This window comes from Nelusetta ayraudi, unplaced genomic scaffold (assembly GCF_046127955.1).
Source record: "Nelusetta ayraudi isolate G7.1 ecotype Tasmania unplaced genomic scaffold, CSIRO-AGI_Nayr_v1 ptg000011l, whole genome shotgun sequence".
NCBI classification, from domain to species: domain Eukaryota; kingdom Metazoa; phylum Chordata; class Actinopteri; order Tetraodontiformes; family Monacanthidae; genus Nelusetta; species Nelusetta ayraudi.
The window spans coordinates 6,588,479-6,610,730 of NW_027466061.1; the positions used below are offsets into that span (position 1 = coordinate 6,588,479).

Consider the following 22,252-nt stretch of genomic DNA (forward strand, 5'->3'; position numbering starts at 1 on the left):
GTGAAAAAGTCCTGATTCAAAGCCAATGACGTAGTTCATGAGTGAATTTCTTCATCTCCATGCGGGAAACTGGCAGCCGATGGCAAAATAAGACACGCTGAAGGCTTAACCTTGACATTCATTTTTTGAAAGGGGATCTGCCGGCGAAAGGACAGTGTGGCTTTGTGGCAATTATGTGGGTCGGTAATGCAAATTGGTGGATTGGCACCGCCGCTTTACCCACGGAGGAAGAGAGCTGATGTGCCAAAGCTCATGATTAATGCTTAAAGTGAAGCTTTCCATGTAGCTACACGCTGCTAGCTGGGACGTTGTCTGTAATTTCCACCACCGCGACTCCTGCTGCTTATCTACCAGGAGTCTTGCCGACGATCTTCACGGGGATCATTACTGTAGAAAATAACAAAAAAAAGGAAAAAATTTAATGAAAAACTTCCAGTGTGATCAAAATAAAAGCGAAGGCCTCTCTTGAGGTTTGTCGGCCTAAGAATAGAAACAATCGCATCTACTTGCAGAGCTTGTGAACCTAATGAGGTGATAGAAACACAACAGAGCTGCTTTCAAAGGAACTCCTTGTAAAATGTGCCACCGTGTCTACAGCTGCGGCTGCTGCAGCAAAGCCGAGTCTTTCCAGTAACACATATAAAGGTAAAGTGGTGTTTTCCATCCAGATAACCTTGCCTCACTCTTCCTGAAACACATTCAATGTATACAAGACATTGACATTGTTCAAGCACCTCTGTCAGGTGTTGTCCTTGAAGTTGGAACCCACTTCCATCTGGGTTTATCTCTCTTTATCCTAGGATTCCAAGGGCAAACAGGCTAAAGAAAAAATGTAAGTTATAACCTTGATCGAATTTCTTAAACATTGAATTCTTAACCAGTTTTGATTAAATTTGTTCTATTGTACTTGGGCAGTAACTCTTTGGCAGTGAAGGTTTTTATTTACCCACCTCAATATTCCCCTAAATCTTGTAGCTATCAAGTGGGATCAAGTTTTGACTTGGCAAACATTTGCTGAAGCAATCTTCCCACAGAGTTTAAAAAAAGCCTATTTTATTTTTTACCATTTCACAAAACAGGCTTGGATCAGTCCCTCGAAACTTGCTCCAGCCGCTGTATTGGCCTACAGGCTCACCTACGATTTCAGCACTGTGCAGCATGGACATGCTGATCTTGGCCAAAGGGGGGGGAATAACCCTTATCTGTCTTGCTATGGTGGTGTGGACAGAGCTCATGCCGCTTTCGCGCATGTCCGCGTGGTTCGGAGAACATCACAACAGGTGGAACACATGGAATTGGGAACCTGTAGGCGGTGGATTTAGATGTGCTGCCGACCGGCCTGCGAGATTATTGAGCGAAGGGGAAAAAAACACAAACAAACTAACCCAAAAAATGTGTGAGCGCCCAAAGCAGCAGCATGAAAAATGAGATTTGTAATGTTGAGATGCAGACGTAATACGAGAGGAGCAAATGTAAGCGCCCCGAGCGGCCTCTCCTCCCCCAGGCTTACAAATGATAAGCCTCAACTATCATGTCTTGAGCCGCCAACTCGGCGTGTAACCCAGCCTCATCTGGTCGGGTTAGCAGGCTATGACATTTCACCCCCTGCCAAGAACATCCTTCTCCCGTCTTGTCCCTCCAAAAAAGAAAAAAACAACAACAACAACCACGGGTGTGTTGAGTCGGTGAATTTACTAGGATTTTACACAGTCAAGCAGTTTTTGTGTGTTTTGTTTTGCTTTTATGTGCTGCTATATTTGCTGTCAGCTGATGTTTACAGGTTAGCAAATGATGTTGTGTTTTTGCCTTTTAGATTTAGAGAAATCAATCTTCAGCTTGGCGCTCCACCGTCGTGTAGCGATCCCTGTGGCCACGCCTTTTCACTCAGTCGACGGTTGACTGACATCATTAAACCGCGCAGCAGTTGGCTACTACGCCTCCGCTCGTCTCTGAGATTGTCACTTGGTCCCCGCCTTGAATTCGGCTAATGACAGCTTGTTGCTGAAGCACACACAAAACCCGACATTTTGCCGCTAAGTGCCGTTGCTTTTTGTGTGTTTTACAAAGGCATTCCTGTTCCTGCGCCCGCGCCAAAGGCAGGGCTTGTTGTTTGACGAGAATGTGTTTGTTTCCTAGCAATGAAGCGGCGGGTAGCCGAAGGTTACAGAAGACGAGGCTTGTTACTGGCGGCTGCTTCGGAAGTTTGGTCGCGGAAATTAATTAGAAGCACTTCCCTGTTGGTTGCAGCAGGCGAACCCTCAAGCATGAGTGAGCGTAATTACGTGTAATTCAGCCCTTTTAGCTCTGAGGATATAAAATAAATCTGTGTCAACGTATGTTGTGTCAAAACAAAAAATGGAAACTTCCAGCGAAATCTGCATCATCCAATAGTGCCTTGCATTCAGTGCGAGGGTGCATTTTTGAGAAGGAATGAGCAAACTACCAGCACTAATGGATGTTGTTGTTCTATTTACAGCACCCACAGCCCTTGGTGTAGAAAAACATACCGTTTTATTCATCGTGGCTGAGAGGAGAAGGTTCTATAAGCCATAAAGCTCAGGAGCTTTTTCCAGGTTGAGTTTCCTACGTTTGGTGAGACCTAATAGACAAGGCTGCTTTGGTTCTGTTCACATTATGTTAATATTTAGTTAGGGAGTTCAGACCAGGCCCCTTTGTTCAAAACACTTAAGGGTGTGTGAAATTAAAATTGAACCGAATACAAAATGATTTAAAAAAGACACTGTGTTATAAGTCTACAAACCCAATTAAAAAGACACAAACAAAAAAAAAAATCGGTAGCACCGTCTGCGCTCGCACACCGTGCACACAGACCACTTTTTCTCCCCCTAATTTACTGCTGCTGCCTCAACAGGAAGACATTTAAAGAAAAAGCCCGCATTTGGAGCAGTCTTGTCGGGGATTGGCTGCGGGATCAGTCCCAGAGATCGACTCATCGATTCCCTTCAGCCCTTAAGGACGGCTCAGAGAGCCACTAGGCAGGTTTCAAGGGCTCTCATTACAGACACGTACATGTAAAAGCTCTTCGCTGCCGCCCGAACGCCGTCTGGTGAAGAAGCCCAAATTGAGCGCTGTGGTGAGGATGATGGATAGCCTTGTCGGGGATACAGATGGCTCCTGCAGGGGGTTCGGCTCCCTTAAGGGACGAGTCAGCAGGGCCGAGGACCACATGTTGACAAGCAGAGCAGCTTTGCAGCGCAACATAAGGCACCGCAGAGCCGTCTTCGGAGATGTTCCACCAGCACCGCAAGATCAATAAAGCAGCAGAGTGTAGCACTAACAGCGGCAACATTGGCATCAGCCATTCCAGGCTGTGCATACTCGTATTTAATGAGAGGTGTCCCCTCTGGAAACTGTAATCTCGACAAAGCCAACAAAAAACAACAAGTTCTGCATTTCAAAACTTAAGAATGAATAGTAGAAATATTTTGAGGCGATTTAAAGCGCCAGAAGAGCCGTCATTAAATCAGACTTTCATGAAAAATGTCATTATTATTTCGCCAACAGTGTTACAAAATAGCCCTCACTCTCATCCATCCATTATACTTTATCCTCTTGCAAGGTTGCTGGGAAGTGCAGCCCATCCCAGCTGGCAACAAGCTAAAAGAGGGGTACAGCTTATGCAGGTAATAAATATACTTAGGAAGCAACGGCACTGAAACCACTTTATCTAATGAAGGAGGCCCTCCTCCTGTTTGATTCACACTCAATTATAAATGCACATTGTACTGGAAGAATTATAAATGCATTATTAGATTTTTATTTTTTTTCAATCTAATCACATTAATTGTATAAAAAAGGCATTCTATATTTAATATATGAAAAATCTAAAATATGCCTGTGCGTACAACTGACTGCACATAAAAACACCACAAATGGCCCTGGTGGTTAGATGTGGTATAGGCTCAGAAAATCTTTCATTTCTATTTTTTAATTATACCTATATAACGCTGATCACGCAGATGTATATGCAATGTGGCTCACTTGTGCTTTGATAAGGCATTTCGGTTTAAAAAACAACAGCAAAGAATGTAGTGATAGGCAGCTAAACCCTGGTGTGTTCACTGGTTGTTCCAGCATTAAGACAGAGAGTGTTACAATCCTGAGCAATTTGTCTTCATTTTTCTACCGGTCAGGAAGGAGTTTCTTGCCCTTTATCTTCTCGGCACTAGAAAATCATTATTAGAGGCTTTTTGGGAATCAGGTTAAAATGCATCAGGTCACAGGAAAAAAAGAGGGAAAAAAGTGCAAAAAGGGTGTAATTAATCCGAAACAAGTTGGCAAACGCTGTCGAGCTATCAGGGTTCCCTGTCTGCCAATGGGAGTTGTACTCAATCTGGCCACATCCTCACAGCCGCGGAGCTGAAGTGCACCTGTGCTCGGTGGCGCTTTGACCCGAGGGCACAGCGGATAAAGGAGTGTGAGTGAGCCCGGCGGGAATGCGTGTCTTTTTGTCCTTCTCTTTTTGTACGGGCCGTGCCCTCCCGGTCCTGCCGGCCCTTGGTGCAGGTACAGCTAATCAGAGAGTGTGGTGCCGGGTCCGTGCAGTCATTCTTGAATAAAACATGTGGCAGCCAGCGGGGTGGGGGAGCAAAAAAAAAAAAAAATCAAATCAAGACAGGGCATCTGCGGCTGTCTCAGGCTGCTGGTACCAACACTCCAGCTATTCACCACATGTGTCCTCATATAAATGACAAGCCTAAAAGGAGGCATAGGGCAACCTCTTCTCATAATCAAAGTGTTTTTATTCATGACATGTCTATTAATTAGTTTGGAATAGTCTGCAGCATGTGCTCAGAAGAATTTAAATTGGCTGAAGAGGATTTGCCCTTTCTCTGTTGAACCACTGATTCCTTGGCAAGTCTTTATAACAAGGAGGGACATAAAGGGGGGTATTCAAGGAGATAGAGAGGGTGTGTGTGTGTGTGTGTGTGTGTGTGTGTGTGCTTCTGTGTTTGTCTCACTGTCTTTGTCTCTCACTAATAGGGTCCATAAATCACCGGCGGCAGCAAAATTGAAATTGTCAACAGGGTTTGTCCTGGTAGAATGTATCTAAGATAGGTGTGTGTGCGTGTTAGTCAGAACAATCGAAAGAAAAAGGAAAAAAAAGGAAAGGAATAGCAAAAAACAACCCTCAGAATAATAATAAAAAAAACCTCCAACTTGGTCAACCTTTATGTGTGTGTTTGTGTATGTATGTATGTGTGGTTTTGATATCTTATCTTATATATACATATATATATATATATATATATATATATATATACATATATATATAGGGAGAGTATATATGTATGTGTATATATATATATGTACATGTATATATATATATATATATATATATATATATATATATATATATATATGTATATATATATATATATATATATATATATATATATATATATATATATATATATATATATATAGATAGATAGATAGATAGATAGATAGATAGATATCAAAACCGTACTGTTACCGTGGCCCAAAACCCATGATGCATACCAAACCGAAGGAAAACTGTCCCATTGCATCCCGAGTACATACATATAGTATTGTAGACAATATATACTTGGCCAATTTAAATACAATGCAAAGACCATTAGCTGACATTCCTCAACTTCACATTTACAAGAAATTCTTTCTTGGTCATTCTGCTGGTTTTGTTTGCCTCGGCTTCTCCTGCTAGCCGCTGAGTCCCATCACCCCTTTCACAACTTCTCTTGATGGAAACAAAGCTCACATCTGAAGTTTTGCTGCGTGCAATTCAAGATAACTTCGCCTCCCTGAGTCATTCACACATTGCTGTCTAGTGCCTTTGCAAATTTTTAGGGTAAATTATCTCCACACGATGGAGAGACTGAGTTAATGCTAACGGCTAAGATGCTTCTAGCTCACTTTTAGGTTTCCCTGTGATGCTTTCATGGTCCAGTGTGAACTATGTGGACCAGCATTGTCCGGTTCCCGTCCATAAATTAATCATATCATTATCACACCCGATTTTGATATCAGATTGGTCCCATCTCTGACAGAAAAGTCAGTAAATGTAATTATGGCTCCGCTCCAACCTCTTTCTGACACGTTGCTACGCATTCTGCCAGAATAAGCCCTCATGCAAACGGCCAATCAATAACAAATCAGCGATTTCAAAAGCCCTACAACAATTGAAGCTCACGCACGGGCAACCTCCGTACATTCGGGGAGCGGCGCCGCGTCACTGTCGAGACATAATCGGCGACGATGTTTGTTGTCGCCACAGCGGATGGAACAGACGGCAAATTGTTGGCTGATTCTGATTTCACACCCCCGACATGAAAGCAGCCCATCGCACAGAGCAGCCGTCACCCAGCAAGCGCAGTGGCTTGAATTATCTTCCCAATGGCTTAATTATTCATTAAAGCAAACACAATGATTTTAAGAAGACCCCCTCAGAGGAAGTGTTTCAAATAACGGCCATAAGGACACCTTTCTTTTCAATCATTAGCCAAGCACAGAACACGGCCAAGAACCTGCGAGGGTCTGAATGTGTTATTGATTGTGATCGCAATCAGGGCCGACCGTTTCTCCCAGCATGCTTAGAGGGCTGGCGCCAAAATGCATGGAACCCTGGAAACAATGTGACGCACCTTTCAAGGCCTCAGCTATGTTTTAATGATGCCTGTAGCTATCTACTATCTACTTTTTTCAACCAAACAGAAAGTCCAACAACAAATCAGTTTCAGCAGGAAGCTAAAAACAAACTTTTAAGCAAAGGACAAACAATTGCTGTTTTCTGGAAATCCTAAGAGAGAGATTTTAGACAGTCACATGACACACAGGAGTGTACTTGTCTTAGCAGACCGTGGCCAGTTGAGGCGACAACATCAACAAAAAATCGAGGAGGATTTACATCGGCAGCTCTCCTGAAACAATCCACCGCCCTCCCCAACGTTTTTTTTCCACAAAAACCTCCTAATTACTCACAATGAGTCTTTGCCCTCACATCTTCCGCTTTCTGGTGTCTTCTTCCTGCTCAACCCCTCCCCACTTTCCCCCACCGAATCTAACGGAAGCATCTCGGAGAGGAGAGGGAGAGGCTTTGATCTATTTTTTCTGTTACTCCAAGCTTTCAGATCAAGGGGCGATTTGCCTTCCAGCTCACCAAATCCTCGGGCGGGCCGAGACAAAGAGCAAACATTGTGAAGTGCCTTTCAAGATCCATTTGCGTAATGGCAGACCTGTCTGTCATCGGGCCGTGCACGCACGTGTATGTGTTTGTGTATGCATGTGCATTGACCTCCTTCTTCTTCAGTGGTACCCAGCACCGCCCACCTCTCGGTTCCTGTAATCATGGCGGAATTCTATTTTGAGCTCAGTTGTCATTGTTTCGTTATTGTCCAACCCTGTTCATGACGAGCGGTCCCAGGCAAAATTACAGGCTGGTCTTGTGGCTTCCCTGCCACTATTTCACCTTGTTCCATGCTTTGTTCACCCCATATTACCATGGAAACAACAAGATTTCTCCCCCCCCCCCGAGGATCTATTAAACACTTCTATTTCGAGAATCTGTTCATGTGTCAATGAAAAGGGTGACGACGACAACGACAACTTCTCTGTGCTGTCGTCTCACAGCCAGTCATGTCTCGTTTTAAAGGCTCTTAAACAAGCAGTAGGCAATGACAGATGTGTCCTTGATTGCACAAAAAAGTTTAACATGTTTTTTTTTTTTTGTTTGATGTAGTTTATAAAATGGCCAAAAAATGGCCCGTTGAATGTTTTCACTGCCTGATTTTATATATTTTTAGTTTGTTTACTCTTGTAACTGACTGACAAAATAGTTACATAAAACATTTTTCATTTTGATTGGTTTGAAGAAAAAAAAAATGTCAGTTTCAGTTTGCAGAAGATTCATTTTCAAGGGCTGGAGATTCAGTTCAGTTGTCAAAACAAAACCCTCACAATCGCCATTATATACTGGACGTGACTGGAAACATTCGAGTTTCCAGTGATGACATAGAACATCCCAAACAGGAAACACAAAACATAAGAACAGAACATTTCATTCAAATTGTCAGGCAGTTCTGGATTTGCTGCAGTCACCCCCACCCTCAGCCACAAAAAAAAATCCAAAGCAGCCATAGACATAGAGACATAAAAACATTTGTTTACCCTACCTTTTAATTATCTCCCCAAAGTTAGCGTCATCAGTATGTTCATGCTACATTTAATATGCTGATACCATAGTTGCCCGCCGCCACTTCGGCCTTTCATCACACATTAAATGTGATCAGAACATGCGGAGCCGAGCCTCGAGGCTGTCGTCCAGCGAGGGTCCCCACAGATTTTTGGATGAAACTGCTTCGTCAAACTGAGTTAGCCGCCTCCCAGGGAGAGCGCACACCTCTTTCCACGCTAATGCTCCCGGCTTTTCGCATGGCCGCCCTGCCTCAGCCTCGGCCCACCTCATCAATCCGCACGGCAACAAAGGTAAACAGCCCCGTCCCCTCCATGCGGAGGCCCGTGCTGCCCTGCTGTTGACACGGTGTGTGCGGAGGGTGAGCGACTGGCAGGGAGGACGGGGCTTCATTTGCAGAAGGTAATTGCGCTGGAGCCAAGCGGTGCGCTTTTGTGATTGAATGATTTTTTTTTTCTCCTCCTCCTCTTCCTCCTTCTTCTTCTTCTCTCCCTTCAGCTTTGCTAAAACCTTGTCTGGATTTGTTTACCCAGTGGATGCAACTACTTTGACAGGGAGGTGGTTGCAGTTCAGACAAACACAAACATGTCAGCTCTGGGCAGCAGCGACCGCTGACATTCACAGGCTATTTACCCACCGACCGGCCACTTGTCACACGGCCAGGCACAAAAAAACATGACACTCGATAGAGCCGGGACCCTTTAATACTCTCCAAAAGGAAAAGTGAAAATTATTATTTTCACAGTTCCTGTCTTGTTTTGTGTTTAATGTCGCTTTTTCCCCAAACAATATTGTTTCGTATGAAAAATGCCATTCCTCAAGCAGCAATTAGAAAAAATATCTCCAGAAAATTCCATTAATAGAAAAACAAAGGACACAATACCCTATCAAAGTAATAAAAAACAAAAAAAGGCACTGAACAGTGATTTGATAAAGAAAATACAGTGTTTAGCGAGATTGGAGAGCTTTTCATTTTTTCTGTGCAAAACAGAATTAAGAAACAAGATGAAAACAGTGCAAATTGAAGGTAACGAAATTATAAAAATTAAAAATATCAAAAATTGTTGGACATGTACAGAATAATTACAGTGCGCTGGGTCATTAATACTCAGAGATGATTGTGTGTCACAGATGATTATAGTGCACAGAATGATTGCATTGCACAGGAATAATGAATTGTCTCTGGGTGCAGAATGCCACAAGTAAAAGTTTAGTTTCCTAAGTAGACTGAGTTTTTAGCAGATCCTCCCTTTTTGTATACTATGTGTTCAAAATTGAGGTTAGAGGCGGTAAAGGTGGTAAATATATGAGTTAAAGCAACGGCTGCGGTCAGGCTGCATAAAACGGATCCCCAGTATGTGTTTGTGTGTGTAGAGCTCCTGTGCAAGGAGTTGCCGTCCATTCAGCAGTTGGTGATGACACAGCGCCGCTAATGACAACACGACCTTAAAAATCCTCGAGGAAATGCAGGTCTCCGCAGCAGGTGTATTGGCTCGCGCAATGAACCCGCAAGCGTAAGATTGCATCGCAGGGCACATGCGCGTGGGCATGGATTCTCCCTGTTCCTCTTTCATTGATCGCACCAGATCCGAAGCTGCGCAACCTCCACACAACTCTTTTGATGCAGCGCCGGACTTGGCGTGAACTCTGTCAGCCAGAGCCGCCTGCCGAATCGATGCGATAGTTCAAACAAAACTGTGTCACGGAAGGAAGGCGGATGTGTTTTTTTTTTCAAGGAGCTTGGACAAATTAAGAGATCTGGAGCTGATTCATTTTATAACCCTATAAAGGCCGACTGGATCAGTTGATCAACACAACTCACTGCTCTCAGAGCTCCTCTCTGCCGACTGTGAATCGGTTCAAGTTTGGGCTGATAAGTTGCCACTACTTTCTGCTTCATTTTCTCTCCTCCGCCTCGGTAACTTTTTCTCCACTTCTTCGCCTCCTCTTCCTCCTCCGCGTCAAATTGTTTATAACCCGCGACCTCGGTCGACTCCAGGCGCCGTTCTCCACCGTCAGAAAGAGGCAGGGTGAGCCTTCACAGCTGCCAGCTCGTGAAACCATCAACTTTTTTTGCAAAGAGTTTGGAGCTGGGGGGGGGGGGGGGGGGGGGGGGGCACCACGGTGACAAATAAATCGCTATCACTCAGTATCCCTCAACGAGCGGCGGGGAAAGGAAGCAGGCAGGCAGGCAGTCATTAATTTGGCAGCTGTCGGCGGCTTCACTCCTTTTATCCCGACTATAGTGCCAGGATTGAAGCAGAGCCTTTTTGCAGACAGAGATGGGAGGGGACAGGAGATGCGCAGAGCTGTGTGTGCACTTTGTTTGGAAAAACGCCCTTAAATCACCCCCCACTGAAGACAAACTGCTCCTTTTCCATTTTTTCCATGGCCCCCGTGCTGACAAGCTTTATTGCTTTGTCTTCTTTTCTCATGTTTTTGTTTTTCGCTTTTCCTGCAGCTCCAGGAACAAAAGGAGCGTGAGACGTTCACACTGCTGCATTCCTGTGGCTCTACGAAATATATTTATTTTGTTTTAATTTTATTATTGTCCCATTAAGGCTTCCCTTTCATTTTAGAAATAACAGACACAGCACAGTGTTTAGTGACGTTCCCTCACCCCCAGGTCGATCAGAGTTTGAGAGTTTGTGTCTTTTTGTGGACCAGTCGCAGCTTTGCTTTTAACTCACCGCTATTTCATTTTTGAATATTATTCACAATGTGTATTTAAAGCAGCTCTAGATAACTTTCGGTGGAAATGGCGAAGTGACGAAGTAAACACGCTGCAGCGCTAGTTTATTGATGTGGGAAAATACAAATAGTCGCCTTGCTGGAGCGCTCGTATGTGTCGAGGAAAAACACCAATATGAAATGCAAATAAGACATTGACAATAACGTTGTAGCAAACGTGCAACACTTTTATTACTTCGCCTTTATCGAGGTTAATTATTGGGTTCCATTCCGTCATTTTATAATCTTATTAATTTGTAATATGTAGTAGTAGTAGTAGTATGTAAAACCGCCTCTAAATAAACATGTGATGTTGCCGTAAAGTGGTTCATCCAGCGTGTCGGGTCGCGCTTGAAAGTTACACAGTGCAGCTACAGCCGGCGCAACCCCCCCTCTCGCTGCCGAGGCGGCACCACTGATCCTATTAATCGGTTATGTACCGCTTTACTGAGTTTGGAATCATAAGTTTATGGTCGAAAAGTTACCCAGAGCTGCTTTAAAGAAGAGCTTTTATTAATGTTACCAAAAGGAATCCCCCAGTCCTTGATGGCCAAACATTGTATTTAAAAAAATAACAATAATAATGATAATAAGCTGTAGATAAGTAGAATTTGAATATTTTTTGTCTGTTGTACTTGTCATATTATCATAAGTCAAATTTATCAATCTGTGTGACAGGCTGAAGATTTCTTTGACTTGTGTGTGTGTGTGTGTGTGTGTGTGTGTGTGTGTGTGTGTGTGTGTGTGTGTGTGTGCGCGCCTCTGGCCTTTATTTGGGGCGTGAAAAAACTAGATACAAACTAACTCAACTCAACAGCTTTTTGTTTCCCGCGTCTCTTTGAATTCCTCCGTCCAAATCTCCTACATTTGCTGCAATATAGGAACTATTTTTATTTTACACCGGACCAAATCTTTTCACCTGTCTTTTAAAAATGAAATGCAGTTTCATCTAACATAGTTGAAGAAAAAATAAATAAATGTAATGACTCTGTTTTAAATAGCTTTTTTTTTGTGATTCTTTGTTTTAGTTTTTTTTTAGACCACATCACCACTGCCATGTGATTGGTTCCACCAAGTGATTGGTTCCACCTATGTTGTTTTCTTTCTAGCTGTAGTGGCATTCAGGGGATAAAAAGATCCCTGTTAATTTACTTCCTGAAGACTTTACACAGAGGGACCCTCATGAAACTCCATTCTGTGGCAGTCAGAATTCCTTTTTCACTGTTTGCCCTCATAATACAGATATAATCCTTTGAAGCGCGCACAGCCAGGCTTCCGTGGACTGAATACACTCGCAGTCCAGAAACTCTGCTGGCGGTGTTTGAGAACGGAAGCCTGGGTTAAATATGGAGTCATGTTTGGATTTTTATCTTAAATATTTGTCTATACGTATTGGATTCAGAGTGCGATTGATGAAACGTTTGATTTGTGGCCAAGAGCGGCAAGGAATGATGGGAGAGAAGGGGATTTGAGGGAGTCAGGCTGGAATCTTTGCCAATCAGTGGGCTACATATGTTTCAAATATAACCTATCAATCGGAGTCTATAACAACCAAAAGTAAACAGGAAATGTGCATTTAATTATTATTTTTTTGCCTACATTTAAATCTATGCCATCTTTGTGTAAGTCAAAGTGGTTGCAGTCACTTACTTATTGGCACCTTCTCAGTTTAGCAGTAACTCCACCTAACAGCTCTTATCACTGAAACAGTTGTCGTATTGAAAAGAAACATAATGTGATCTCGTTCTTTCTTTTACTGTGCAGGTTTTTTTTTTTTTTCTCGCTTTCAAAGCATTTCATCCATTAGGAGTTTGCAATGCAGCCCACCACTCCCACCCCAGCCATATTTCACACTTTCTCTTGAAGAAATGTCAGGAATCCGCAGACCAGCTCTCACCGTTAAAAGCTCCAACCATGCAATCAGCAGCGTGGGTCGAACAGCGCTCCAGCTGTTCCCCAGAATTTCCTACTTCTTCTTCTCCTTTTTTTTTTTTTACATTTTTTTTAAAGGCAGCTCAGCGCTCTAACTGATGAGAGCAGCCACTCTCCATCACCAAGGAGTGGAGTTGGAGGCAGAGGATTGAATTATAACTCGCAGACAATTGCCAGACTGCCCGCGACTTGCTTGGACTGACAATGTTCATATTTCGAAGGAAGGCCAAGGTGGTCGAAGTCGAAATCATAGGAAACGTTTTTTGTTTTGTTTTTTAATTGAAATGCGTCACTTTTCAGCTTTTTCATCCAGCAATTAAAAGTGAGGCCAGTCAGGAGGTCATAGTCAGAGTCTTTAGTCATGGTCTCTTAGGTTGTAAAATGCAGTAGCAGTGAGGCAAAGACAAGGATCAAACTACCAGTGTTGGCAAGTGATCTATAACGAAGTAATCCATTACTGTAATTAAACTACTTTTTTTTTTAGTAACAGAGTAATGTAACGGGATTACTGTGGCAAAACGGGTTATTATTTAACAATTCATCAATCAAGCAAACTAAAAATGTCTTATTACCCACAAAATGTCTTTTATTTAGAAAAACAACAATGTCGCAGATTGATGCGGCAACCGTGCATGCAAAGTCATTGATATGCGACAACGCACCAAAACAAGCATGCGGCAGCAAAAAAAAAAAAAAACAGCGATTGCATTTGTAGCTGGAAATACAAACATTATTTTGAGTCCATTTTGTACAAGGTGAGACGTTTTCAACTGTCACTTCTTCTTTTTTTTTTTTTTTTAACTAATTAGTAATTGATTACTTATGAAACAAAGTAGTCAAAGAAATAATTGGATTACTTTTTAAACAAGTAATCTGTAATCTGTAGTTGGATTACTTTTATGGAGTAATCCCAACAACACTGCAAACTGCACAGCGAAACCAAGTCTCCTCAACATCTGGCGCACCTTCTTTAGGTTTGTCTTTGAGTGTTTTCCAATTACTGCCGCTGCTACTATCCTCTCCCTTCATCTGCCTACAACATTGTTATCTTTCCTCTTAACTTATAATATGTTTACTCGTCCTGATGAATTCAATTACACATTTTGAGAGGAATTTACTGCAGGGGTGGCCCAGCCTGCCAGAGGTCAGTGCTAACTGTGAATACTTAAGAAAAAAAAAAAAAGACTCTTCCAAACACATTACACAGCCTATTACCTTGCTGCCTTTCACGCGGCCGCTCTCCAACCCCACATAAGCCCCAGCTCCACCACAGATGAAATGCTTTGCAGATGGAATGTGGCACCGAGTCGAGGGGAAGAGAGCCGCGGCCGTCCCCGGTCCTAATCGTTTCGGAGAGCCATCCCGACTGCAGCCCCAGCAGCACGCCAGTCCTGATTAGAGGGGCGTGCACGGCTAGGTAGAGCACGAAAGGCGTAAAGAGGAGGATCGGCCCGGAAAAATCTGGCCTGCGCTGATTCCGTCTTCGGGTGAATTCATGAGGCACAAGTCTGCAGTCCAAGCGGACAGAAGTAAACCAGCCACACCCTGATTGACACTGTCAAAGACTTTATAATAATAAATCTGACCTTTTATATATAGATGAAAATGCATGTTTTATAACCACCTCATGGGCACCCAGGTGGAACTTTAAGAGAGTTGAGTGTTCAGATTGAATTTCACCCCTTCATTGAGAAGACAAGGGTCCAACTTCAGTATAAAATGTTGCTTTTAAGCTGTGAACTCGACCCTCACTACTGAAAAGCAGCAGCTAGTGACGCTTTTGTCCGGTCAATGTTATTGAAGAGGATAGGAGGCAAAGAAGCCGCTGTGATGAAAGACTTGGTTCAGTTCTTTCTCCTTCTAAAGATGTGTTTGCATGTGTTGTCTGTTGTTTTTGGAGCGATGGAAGGCGCTGTGAACAAAACTGTAAATTCAGTCATTATAAGATAATCAATGAAATATTAACAACTTCCACAGGAGAGAAGACAAAGGGAGACAAACTGTGTGATAATGACACACAGGCTCTGGTTTGTGACTGATTGCTGTGAAGCTTTTCACTAAAGTCATCCTGCGCCACCTTCACCAGACCAGCAAAGGCCCATATCTGCTGAATAGATCACAGCGGAGTTAATTGCAGTTGCGAATCATGGTTCTCCCTGGCTTTTTTTCTTTCTTTTTAATAACTGCTGGCTCCTTGATAGTGAATGTGGCGACCTTCAAAGATTTCTCAGTTTGCATTCAATTCCTGAGGCAGAGACCTTTCCAGAATGTGTTGATGCTTTCCGTGTGGGAAATGGCTTACCACTTAGACCCTTTCATCACCTATTTAAGCTGAACCGTTGTATCAACCAGCTCCAATGGCCTGCTAGTCTCTGCAACAATCAAGGTCCCTCAACAAAACTGAGAAATCTTATCAGATCTCAGATGCCCACTTTTCAGATGAGACCCCAAGGCTGCTTTGTACAGAAACTAATCGAAACCTTAAGTAAAACATTGACAGAAACCTTGAGGTGGATTTAGGTCTTATTCACTATCTTGTGTCTCTTCCAGTAGATGGATGTCTGCTCTGTAACTTTCCAATTCTATATTTTGGGTTAAGCACTTGCAATCCTGCCGTGTTCCTTTTCCATGAAGTTATGAGGGCATATTGGCACTGCATGGCCGTCACTGCCATTTCATGTATTTGTTTGTTTATTGGCTGGCTGTGATGACTTTATTGTGGTGTCCTTTATATTGTAACATCCCGCCATCACAGCTCACAAGAAGATAATTTCCCTTTGGGACAATAAAATACCTGCATCCACACCTCCAACATGGAGAAGCTCAGTAATTCACAGCATTCTCATTTTTGACTCACATACAGGAGCATCTGTACTATATCCGAACCATATAGGAAATTACATAGAATAGAATGAAGTATTTTTCATCATCATGATCTGTATTGAAGCTCAGCCAAAAAAGACTCAATCAATTTAGACCAGAAATATTATATTGCTATAAACCCTTCAAAATCAACAAGCAATTGTCCCTTTTCAAGCTGTTTTTTATACTGTATCACAACTACACATTCCCAGAAGCATTTGGACTGACTGATTACCACATTATTTGTTTACCTCTATAGTAAATATTGTAATGCCAGATTTTTAAAATAGGCATAAATAACCAAGTCGACTATCAGGGCAATATATTCAAACGCAGCAGAACAAAATCCATTTTTCTCTGAATTATTTAGTTCACCCTGAAACAACGCAACGTCTGAATGTACCTGCAGCTCAACATGCACATTGAGCGTTGAATGCAAAATGGGCAAAAGTGAAGGAAATCAGACAAATGCCGCCATTAATAAACCTTGTTTTGCTGACGCCCTTAATAGGCCAACGCTACATTATGACCTTGCTGTCAGGCGAAATAGATGAAATAAAATAAACTCCATGCCCAACCCGTTTGAGTGAGTTTGCAGTAGAATTTACCCAAGTGCAGCCTTGAGTGAGTTAAAGCAGCAGGTGTCATTTTCTATAGGATGAACCCAGCTGTTGGAGCCCCACAGCCAAGGAAAACAGCGATGAAATCCGAAAAAGATCCTTGCAAAAATATGTGCAAACAACAAAGCAGCGCACTTTTTTCCCCTTCTTTTCGGGGGAGAGAGAGAGAGAGAGAAAGTGAGAGAGGGAGAATATATGAGGCGATGGCTCAAATTAGAATGCATAGAACATTCGCAGCGAGCGAGAGAGAGCCATTTGCACATGAAGAGTTGAAAATGAGTCGCATTCAGCCAAGCTGTGAGCTCCACCTAGGAGGCAGTGAAAGAGACCGAGACGGGCGCAAAGAGGGACCGAGGCAGGCAGGCAGGCAGGCACCGAAGCCTTGAAGAGGGGCATTCTGGCATAATGACTCTCATTTACCATTGACAGGCCTCAGGAAAGTTAAACTAATTATGACAGCTCGCAGATGCTGAATAGCCTTTGATGAAGTTAATCACCGGCAATCCAAGAAAACAGGTGTTGAAAGATTCCTGATACCTCTTCTGAAATTATATCGCGGCTCAGACTCCTCTTTTTAAAATTATTTTCTCTCTCTTCTTTTTCCCCACTCGTCAGCGTGCCACACAAGGCAACAATCTCCCTCAGATTTGCAGCTTCACTCCCTTTGTTCTGGTTATTTTCATGAAAGTAAAAAGCAGCTCAGACGCAGGCATACAAAGATTAGTGTGGGAACCTGTAGCGTCGGTGCAAACAATAGACCGGGATGAGCGTGCAGTAGGGTGTAACAGAGAGTCATTGCTGGGAATGAATGGGCTTCGTTCCACAGGTGTGGGCACAAAAGCACTACGGCAGCATGGAGCCCGCACCTCCATCACCCTGCTGATGGTGTGGCAAACTGCAACTTCCTGTGCACAAGACTTCATGTCTTGGGATGGCAAAGTGTGTTCACACTTACAAGTTAGCAACAAAAGGTCATCAATATTTGTGACTCGGTGGAAGGGATGTAATGAATTAGCGTGTTAGCTGCAACAGTGCATTTTAATCAGGCGTTAGCGCTGCTTTGTGCAATTTGTTTATGTGCAATAAATCTCTACCGGCTGTTTGCAGTTAACCACCTCAGTGAAAAGTAGTAGAAGTTGAGCCGCTGTTCATGTGGGACAACTTTCATAATTTTGATATGTTATATTTTTTTCATATTGACATTTGGGTCATTGTAGAAATAGCTGGCATAGAGTCACTTTGCCCCTCTTTTGATAATATGCTTTTGTCTAGTTTTAGCCTGACCAAATCAGGCAGAGGAAATGTCGGTCTCCATGACAGGCAGAAGAGCTGTTTACACCCTGCACTATGTCTTTGAAAGCATTGAATCTGGTATTCAGAGTCGGGGTCAAAACAAAACGTGGCAAATACGGTTCGGCATGGAACTCACACAATAGCACGCTTGAAGCCAAATGGAGGCCTGTCTGCGAGCGCTCCGTCACCCAGAAGGAGCTCGTAACTCATTTAACGAGCTTTAGGATGCATAAAACATCCCTCTCTGCGACTCCCACATCATTACGGATCATTGTTAACAGTCGGAGATAATGTGCCGGCGTAAAGATAATAGGCTCCGGCGAACACCATTAAAAAAAAAATAAAAGAAATAGTGGCATGCTTGAAGTGCCGCAGCGGGGCCAACAAAAAGAAAAAAGAAAAAAAAAAAAAACCTCCACAAAAAGGATGCATGATTAGCTATTGAATGCGCATCAGGATTTTATTAGACATGCTAATTTGGATGTAAAATTGAATTGTCATTATTGCCAAGCTGCTTTTGTGGGAAATAACTTCCGCTGGTCGTGTTTCTGTTGGGCGATTGATCGTCTCTTCAGTTTTGCAGCTTTTGTTTTTAATAAAGGAGAAAAACGCTGGCAAGACGTGATAATGTCCTTTGTATCGAGGCACGCACTTGACGGATACTCCTCGAGACAAGTTCAAGCTGCCGCCTTCGGCTTTCCGAGTCGACGTTCATAACATGTTGTTTCCCTGCGTCCCCCTGGTGATTTGCGCCGAGATAATTGAGGCCTGTAGTGCTTTCGCACACACGGATGTATACGATCTTCAAAAAAAGATTCTACGGCCTCGATTAATGTTGCCACACAGGCTTTCACAACGCACAGAAACATCCCCACTGATACCCTGATGGTCCCCGTCGACAAGCAGCTGTTTGTCAATTTGATATGGCTCTCTGTACCTGTTTGCTCTCTTCACATATTTTGGATGCACGACCCACTTTTTCATCCCGTTTAATCGTGCAGATGCATAAAATAAAGTCTGCACGTCCCCAAACCAAACATGATTCAAGTCTGGGAGACAGAAGCTGAATCAAAGTGTTGTAAACAAAGAGCTGGCAGGCCGATTTATGTACCATCCAATTTATTCACCTTATTTACACTGCACATAAATAAAGAGGGAACATTCTGATCGGAAATTTCACAGACATTTTCTACAGTACAACACGTTTTCCTTTTTCTCCTCATTTTCTTTGTAAGACCTCACTGACTCGCATTTTAAAATTATTTGACCAATTTTGCACCCGTGGTCCTGTGATCACATTTTATTCCACTGGATCACAGTGTATTTGTTTGTTCCTCTTCATTATTGTTATTCTGCAGTTCCTTTCTTTTTTGTCTTGTACACCAGCACCGAAGCAAAAGCGCATAATCAGCTACTATAAACTCGTGTCGCTTTCTAATAATAAACGCGGGGAGGGACTGCCGGGATGAAAAGCAGCAATTGAATAAAACGGAAAAGAGCAGCAGTTAAGAAACAATCAGTCCGTAGGTATGAAGCCGAGCAGCGAGGCAAAACCGCCAAAATGAACCACTTCTGCTAATATTTCCAGAAATAAACGTGAGGAAATTAAATCTATCCCTACATCCTTTATGTAAATGTTGTCGAACGTCTGCTGTGTGACTGGATGACTGATGTTCAAGCCCCAAATGGGGAATTAATGGCACACCTCCGTGAATTAATCTCCGCTCTTGTACTTGTGACAGGACGGCGCTCGGGTGGACAGCCGCACGTGTGCAAGCGTGCGCGACTGCGCGTCAACAGACAAAGGCAGGCAACAAAATGAAGGCATCAGAGCTTTTTGCCTCTTTCACTGCAGCCACGTGCCAACTTCTCAAACTTCCATCAGTGTAGCAAAAAACTAACACAGGCCCCAGAATGAAAACTTGGAAGGGTTCACCTTGGAGGATCGACCGGAGATGCGAGCGTCTGTTGGCAAAGCAGCAGCAGCAGCAGAGAATTGGCTAATGGAAGCCGTTAAATTTTATTTTGCTCTAAAAATAGTGGCTTGGGCGTTTCTGTCCTCTCCCACAGGTCTGAGCAGGGAGCCGATGCTGATGTTGTGATCTTGTGACTTTTAAAGCACCTAGCAATAGCTGGAAATGCAGGTCGGTACAACGTTGACATCTGAAAATCAGTGCAGATGATGTTTTGACTAAAGTGATGCTGCTGGATCAGACAAGTTTGCTCCTCTCCAAACATTCTGACGGAAGGCGAGAAAGCGTCTCGCCTCCACCTCACATCCAGCAAGACGATGCTTTGCTGACGGGGTCAGTGACTGTTTCAGGCTACGGTCCACATACTTTTATGTACTGCAATGTAATGAGTCAAACAACTCAGGCAATGCAAATTTACTCTCGCAATTATTACATTGTTTAGTCATCGCTCTGCCCCTCACAAAAGCGCCTGTTTTTCCGAACATGAAACAGGCCTCCGTGCTCATGAAAATGAGATGCAGAAAAAAAACATTCTTCAGTCTGGAAGGATTTACTGTAGCTCAGCTCAAAGTCTGTAGTTTCACTGTCAACTTAGTTGAATAAAAAAAAAAAAAAAAAAAAATCAAAGATGTTGCAAAGTCTTTTTCTCCTTAAAACTGCACATTTAACTTTGATTACTAGTTACAACCAGCAGCCTGAAGGCTGCAAAACTGTCCATTCTGATGTTCAACAACTTTACAAATGAATAAATGCAGACACACTGTTGACACGCAGAAGGGCACGGACAGGGCAGCAGAGCTATAATGATAAAGAGGGGGCAGATGCACAATGGAGAAATAATTAGGACAAGGCCCCAGTGCATGAATCCTTCCACAAGCACTCAACTGTGTCAAACAGCTTGGTCAATAATCTTCAGCAATTCCTGCGGATTAGAGTCTGATTACCGAGCACCGTCTGTCGCACAGACCCCAGCGCCCGAGCAAGTCACTCCCTGACTGTTTACCAACATGTCACTCGCAAAAATCCCTCCCGTTAGCTGGAATATGGCACCGGAATTGTGCCCAGGTTGCCCGTGTCATGTTAAATTTTCTATTTCCACGTTGGATGACTTTACTATAGTCTGATTTGTGTGCCAGAGTGTGCTATACAAGCAACCCTTTATAGGATTTCTGATGTGTGATTGTGAGGAAACTGTCTAACCACTATATGTTATTAATTGAGATTTTAAAAAAAACAAAAAAAAAAAAAAAACGATTTGCCACACACTGAAGTAAAAAGCTGGGTCAAGTTTTTTTAGTTCGACTTTGAGAAAAAAAAAAAAAAAAAAGAAGAAGCTGCCTTCAAGAGCCGGTTCAGATCTGCCTGAGTCTAAACTTTCACAAAACCAATGCAGCTTCATCCGATCTGTTTAATTACAACAATCAGTGCACAAACTTAACGGTGAAACAGGCCGTTTCCCGCTGCTCACTTCCACCGGCTCTTCCTCCGTGGACACTTGTAGATCAGCCGGGAGCTGTCCGTACATCTCTCCCCCCCTCGCGTGCGGCGCTTTTTTCGGAAGCAAGTAGCGGTGGAGGGGGTCACAAAAGTGCGCATAACAAGCCAAGTTCTTACCTTGTCCGTGCGCGTCAGCCACGGCGGCGGTGGAGGCGGCCGCGGCGGCGACCACCGCAACCAGCACCGCCAGGAGCTTCTTCAACTGGCCGTCCTGTCGGGCGCACATGGCGGATAAAAGTCGAGGGTCGCTCGCGGCTTGCGGACGGGCGGGCGGGCGGGCGGACGGGGAACGGCTCCGTGCGTGTTTGGGCGAAACAAAAAGAGTACTTCCAGAGGCGGGAGCGGGAGAGGGTTGCAACTTAAAACGTGAGAACGAAAAGAGAGACAAAGGCGAGACGAGCAGAGCCGACTTGCCTCTGTGGCCGAGCGCTCGAGGTCCCGAGGTTTTAATTCGGCTCGCTGTGTGCGCCGAGCGGCGGCCACATGGAGCGAGGAGGAGGAGGAGGAGGAGGAGGAGGAGGAGGCGGCCGAGAGCTTCAGCACCGCGGACAGCTCCTAGCGTCAGCTGCTGGAACAGCTCTCTTAACGGTTCCCCGGTGGGGGGCGGCTCTTCCCTCCGCTCTGTTCCTCCTCTGCTGCCGCTGACAGGCTTTCTCGGCTGCAGAGAACACAAAGGGTGAACACAGAATTGGTTCAAAGACTAAAAAAAGAAAGAAAGAAAGAAAGAAAGAAAGAAAGAAAGAAAGAAAAAGGCGAAATTATTCATTCCTTTCTGATGATTTGAACGAGGACTTTAAGCTTGTTGGTGTGGGAGATGAGGATGCAGAGGGGCATATTGGCCTGAAGAGGCAACCGACCCGAGGAATTCTTTTTTTTTTTTTCAACTTTCCACCTGTTCAAATGTGCCGTTTTATTCAAAATGCACACATTTTGTTTGTCTGTCAGTGAGTGACAATTGAAGAAAAAAAAAATCATCCTTCCCATCCGAAATTTGTGTTGTGCCTTTTATGACATCACAAACAGTACTTGTACTATCCCAAAGTAAGTGACGACAGCATAACCTCCTCCCTCCACTTATCCAGTTGGTCTCAGCAAAGACTGTCCAGCCATCTGAAGGTAGAATTGCGATTGCTCAATTCAAGTGAGCAATGACC

General features: G+C 43.6%; 1 protein-coding gene across 1 annotated transcript in view; it reads right to left on the reverse strand.

Annotated features, from left to right (window-relative positions):
- The window catches only part of sez6a (seizure related 6 homolog a), a 90,100-nt gene extending 68,321 nt beyond the window's left edge, over positions 1 to 21,779 (reverse strand). Inside the window, exon 1 of the mRNA XM_076020312.1 lies at positions 21,216 to 21,779. Coding sequence (XP_075876427.1) covers positions 21,216 to 21,324 — 109 coding nt within the window. The 5' untranslated portion in view covers positions 21,325 to 21,779. The remainder of the gene's footprint in view (positions 1 to 21,215) is intronic.
- Positions 21,780 to 22,252: the final 473 nt, after the last annotated feature.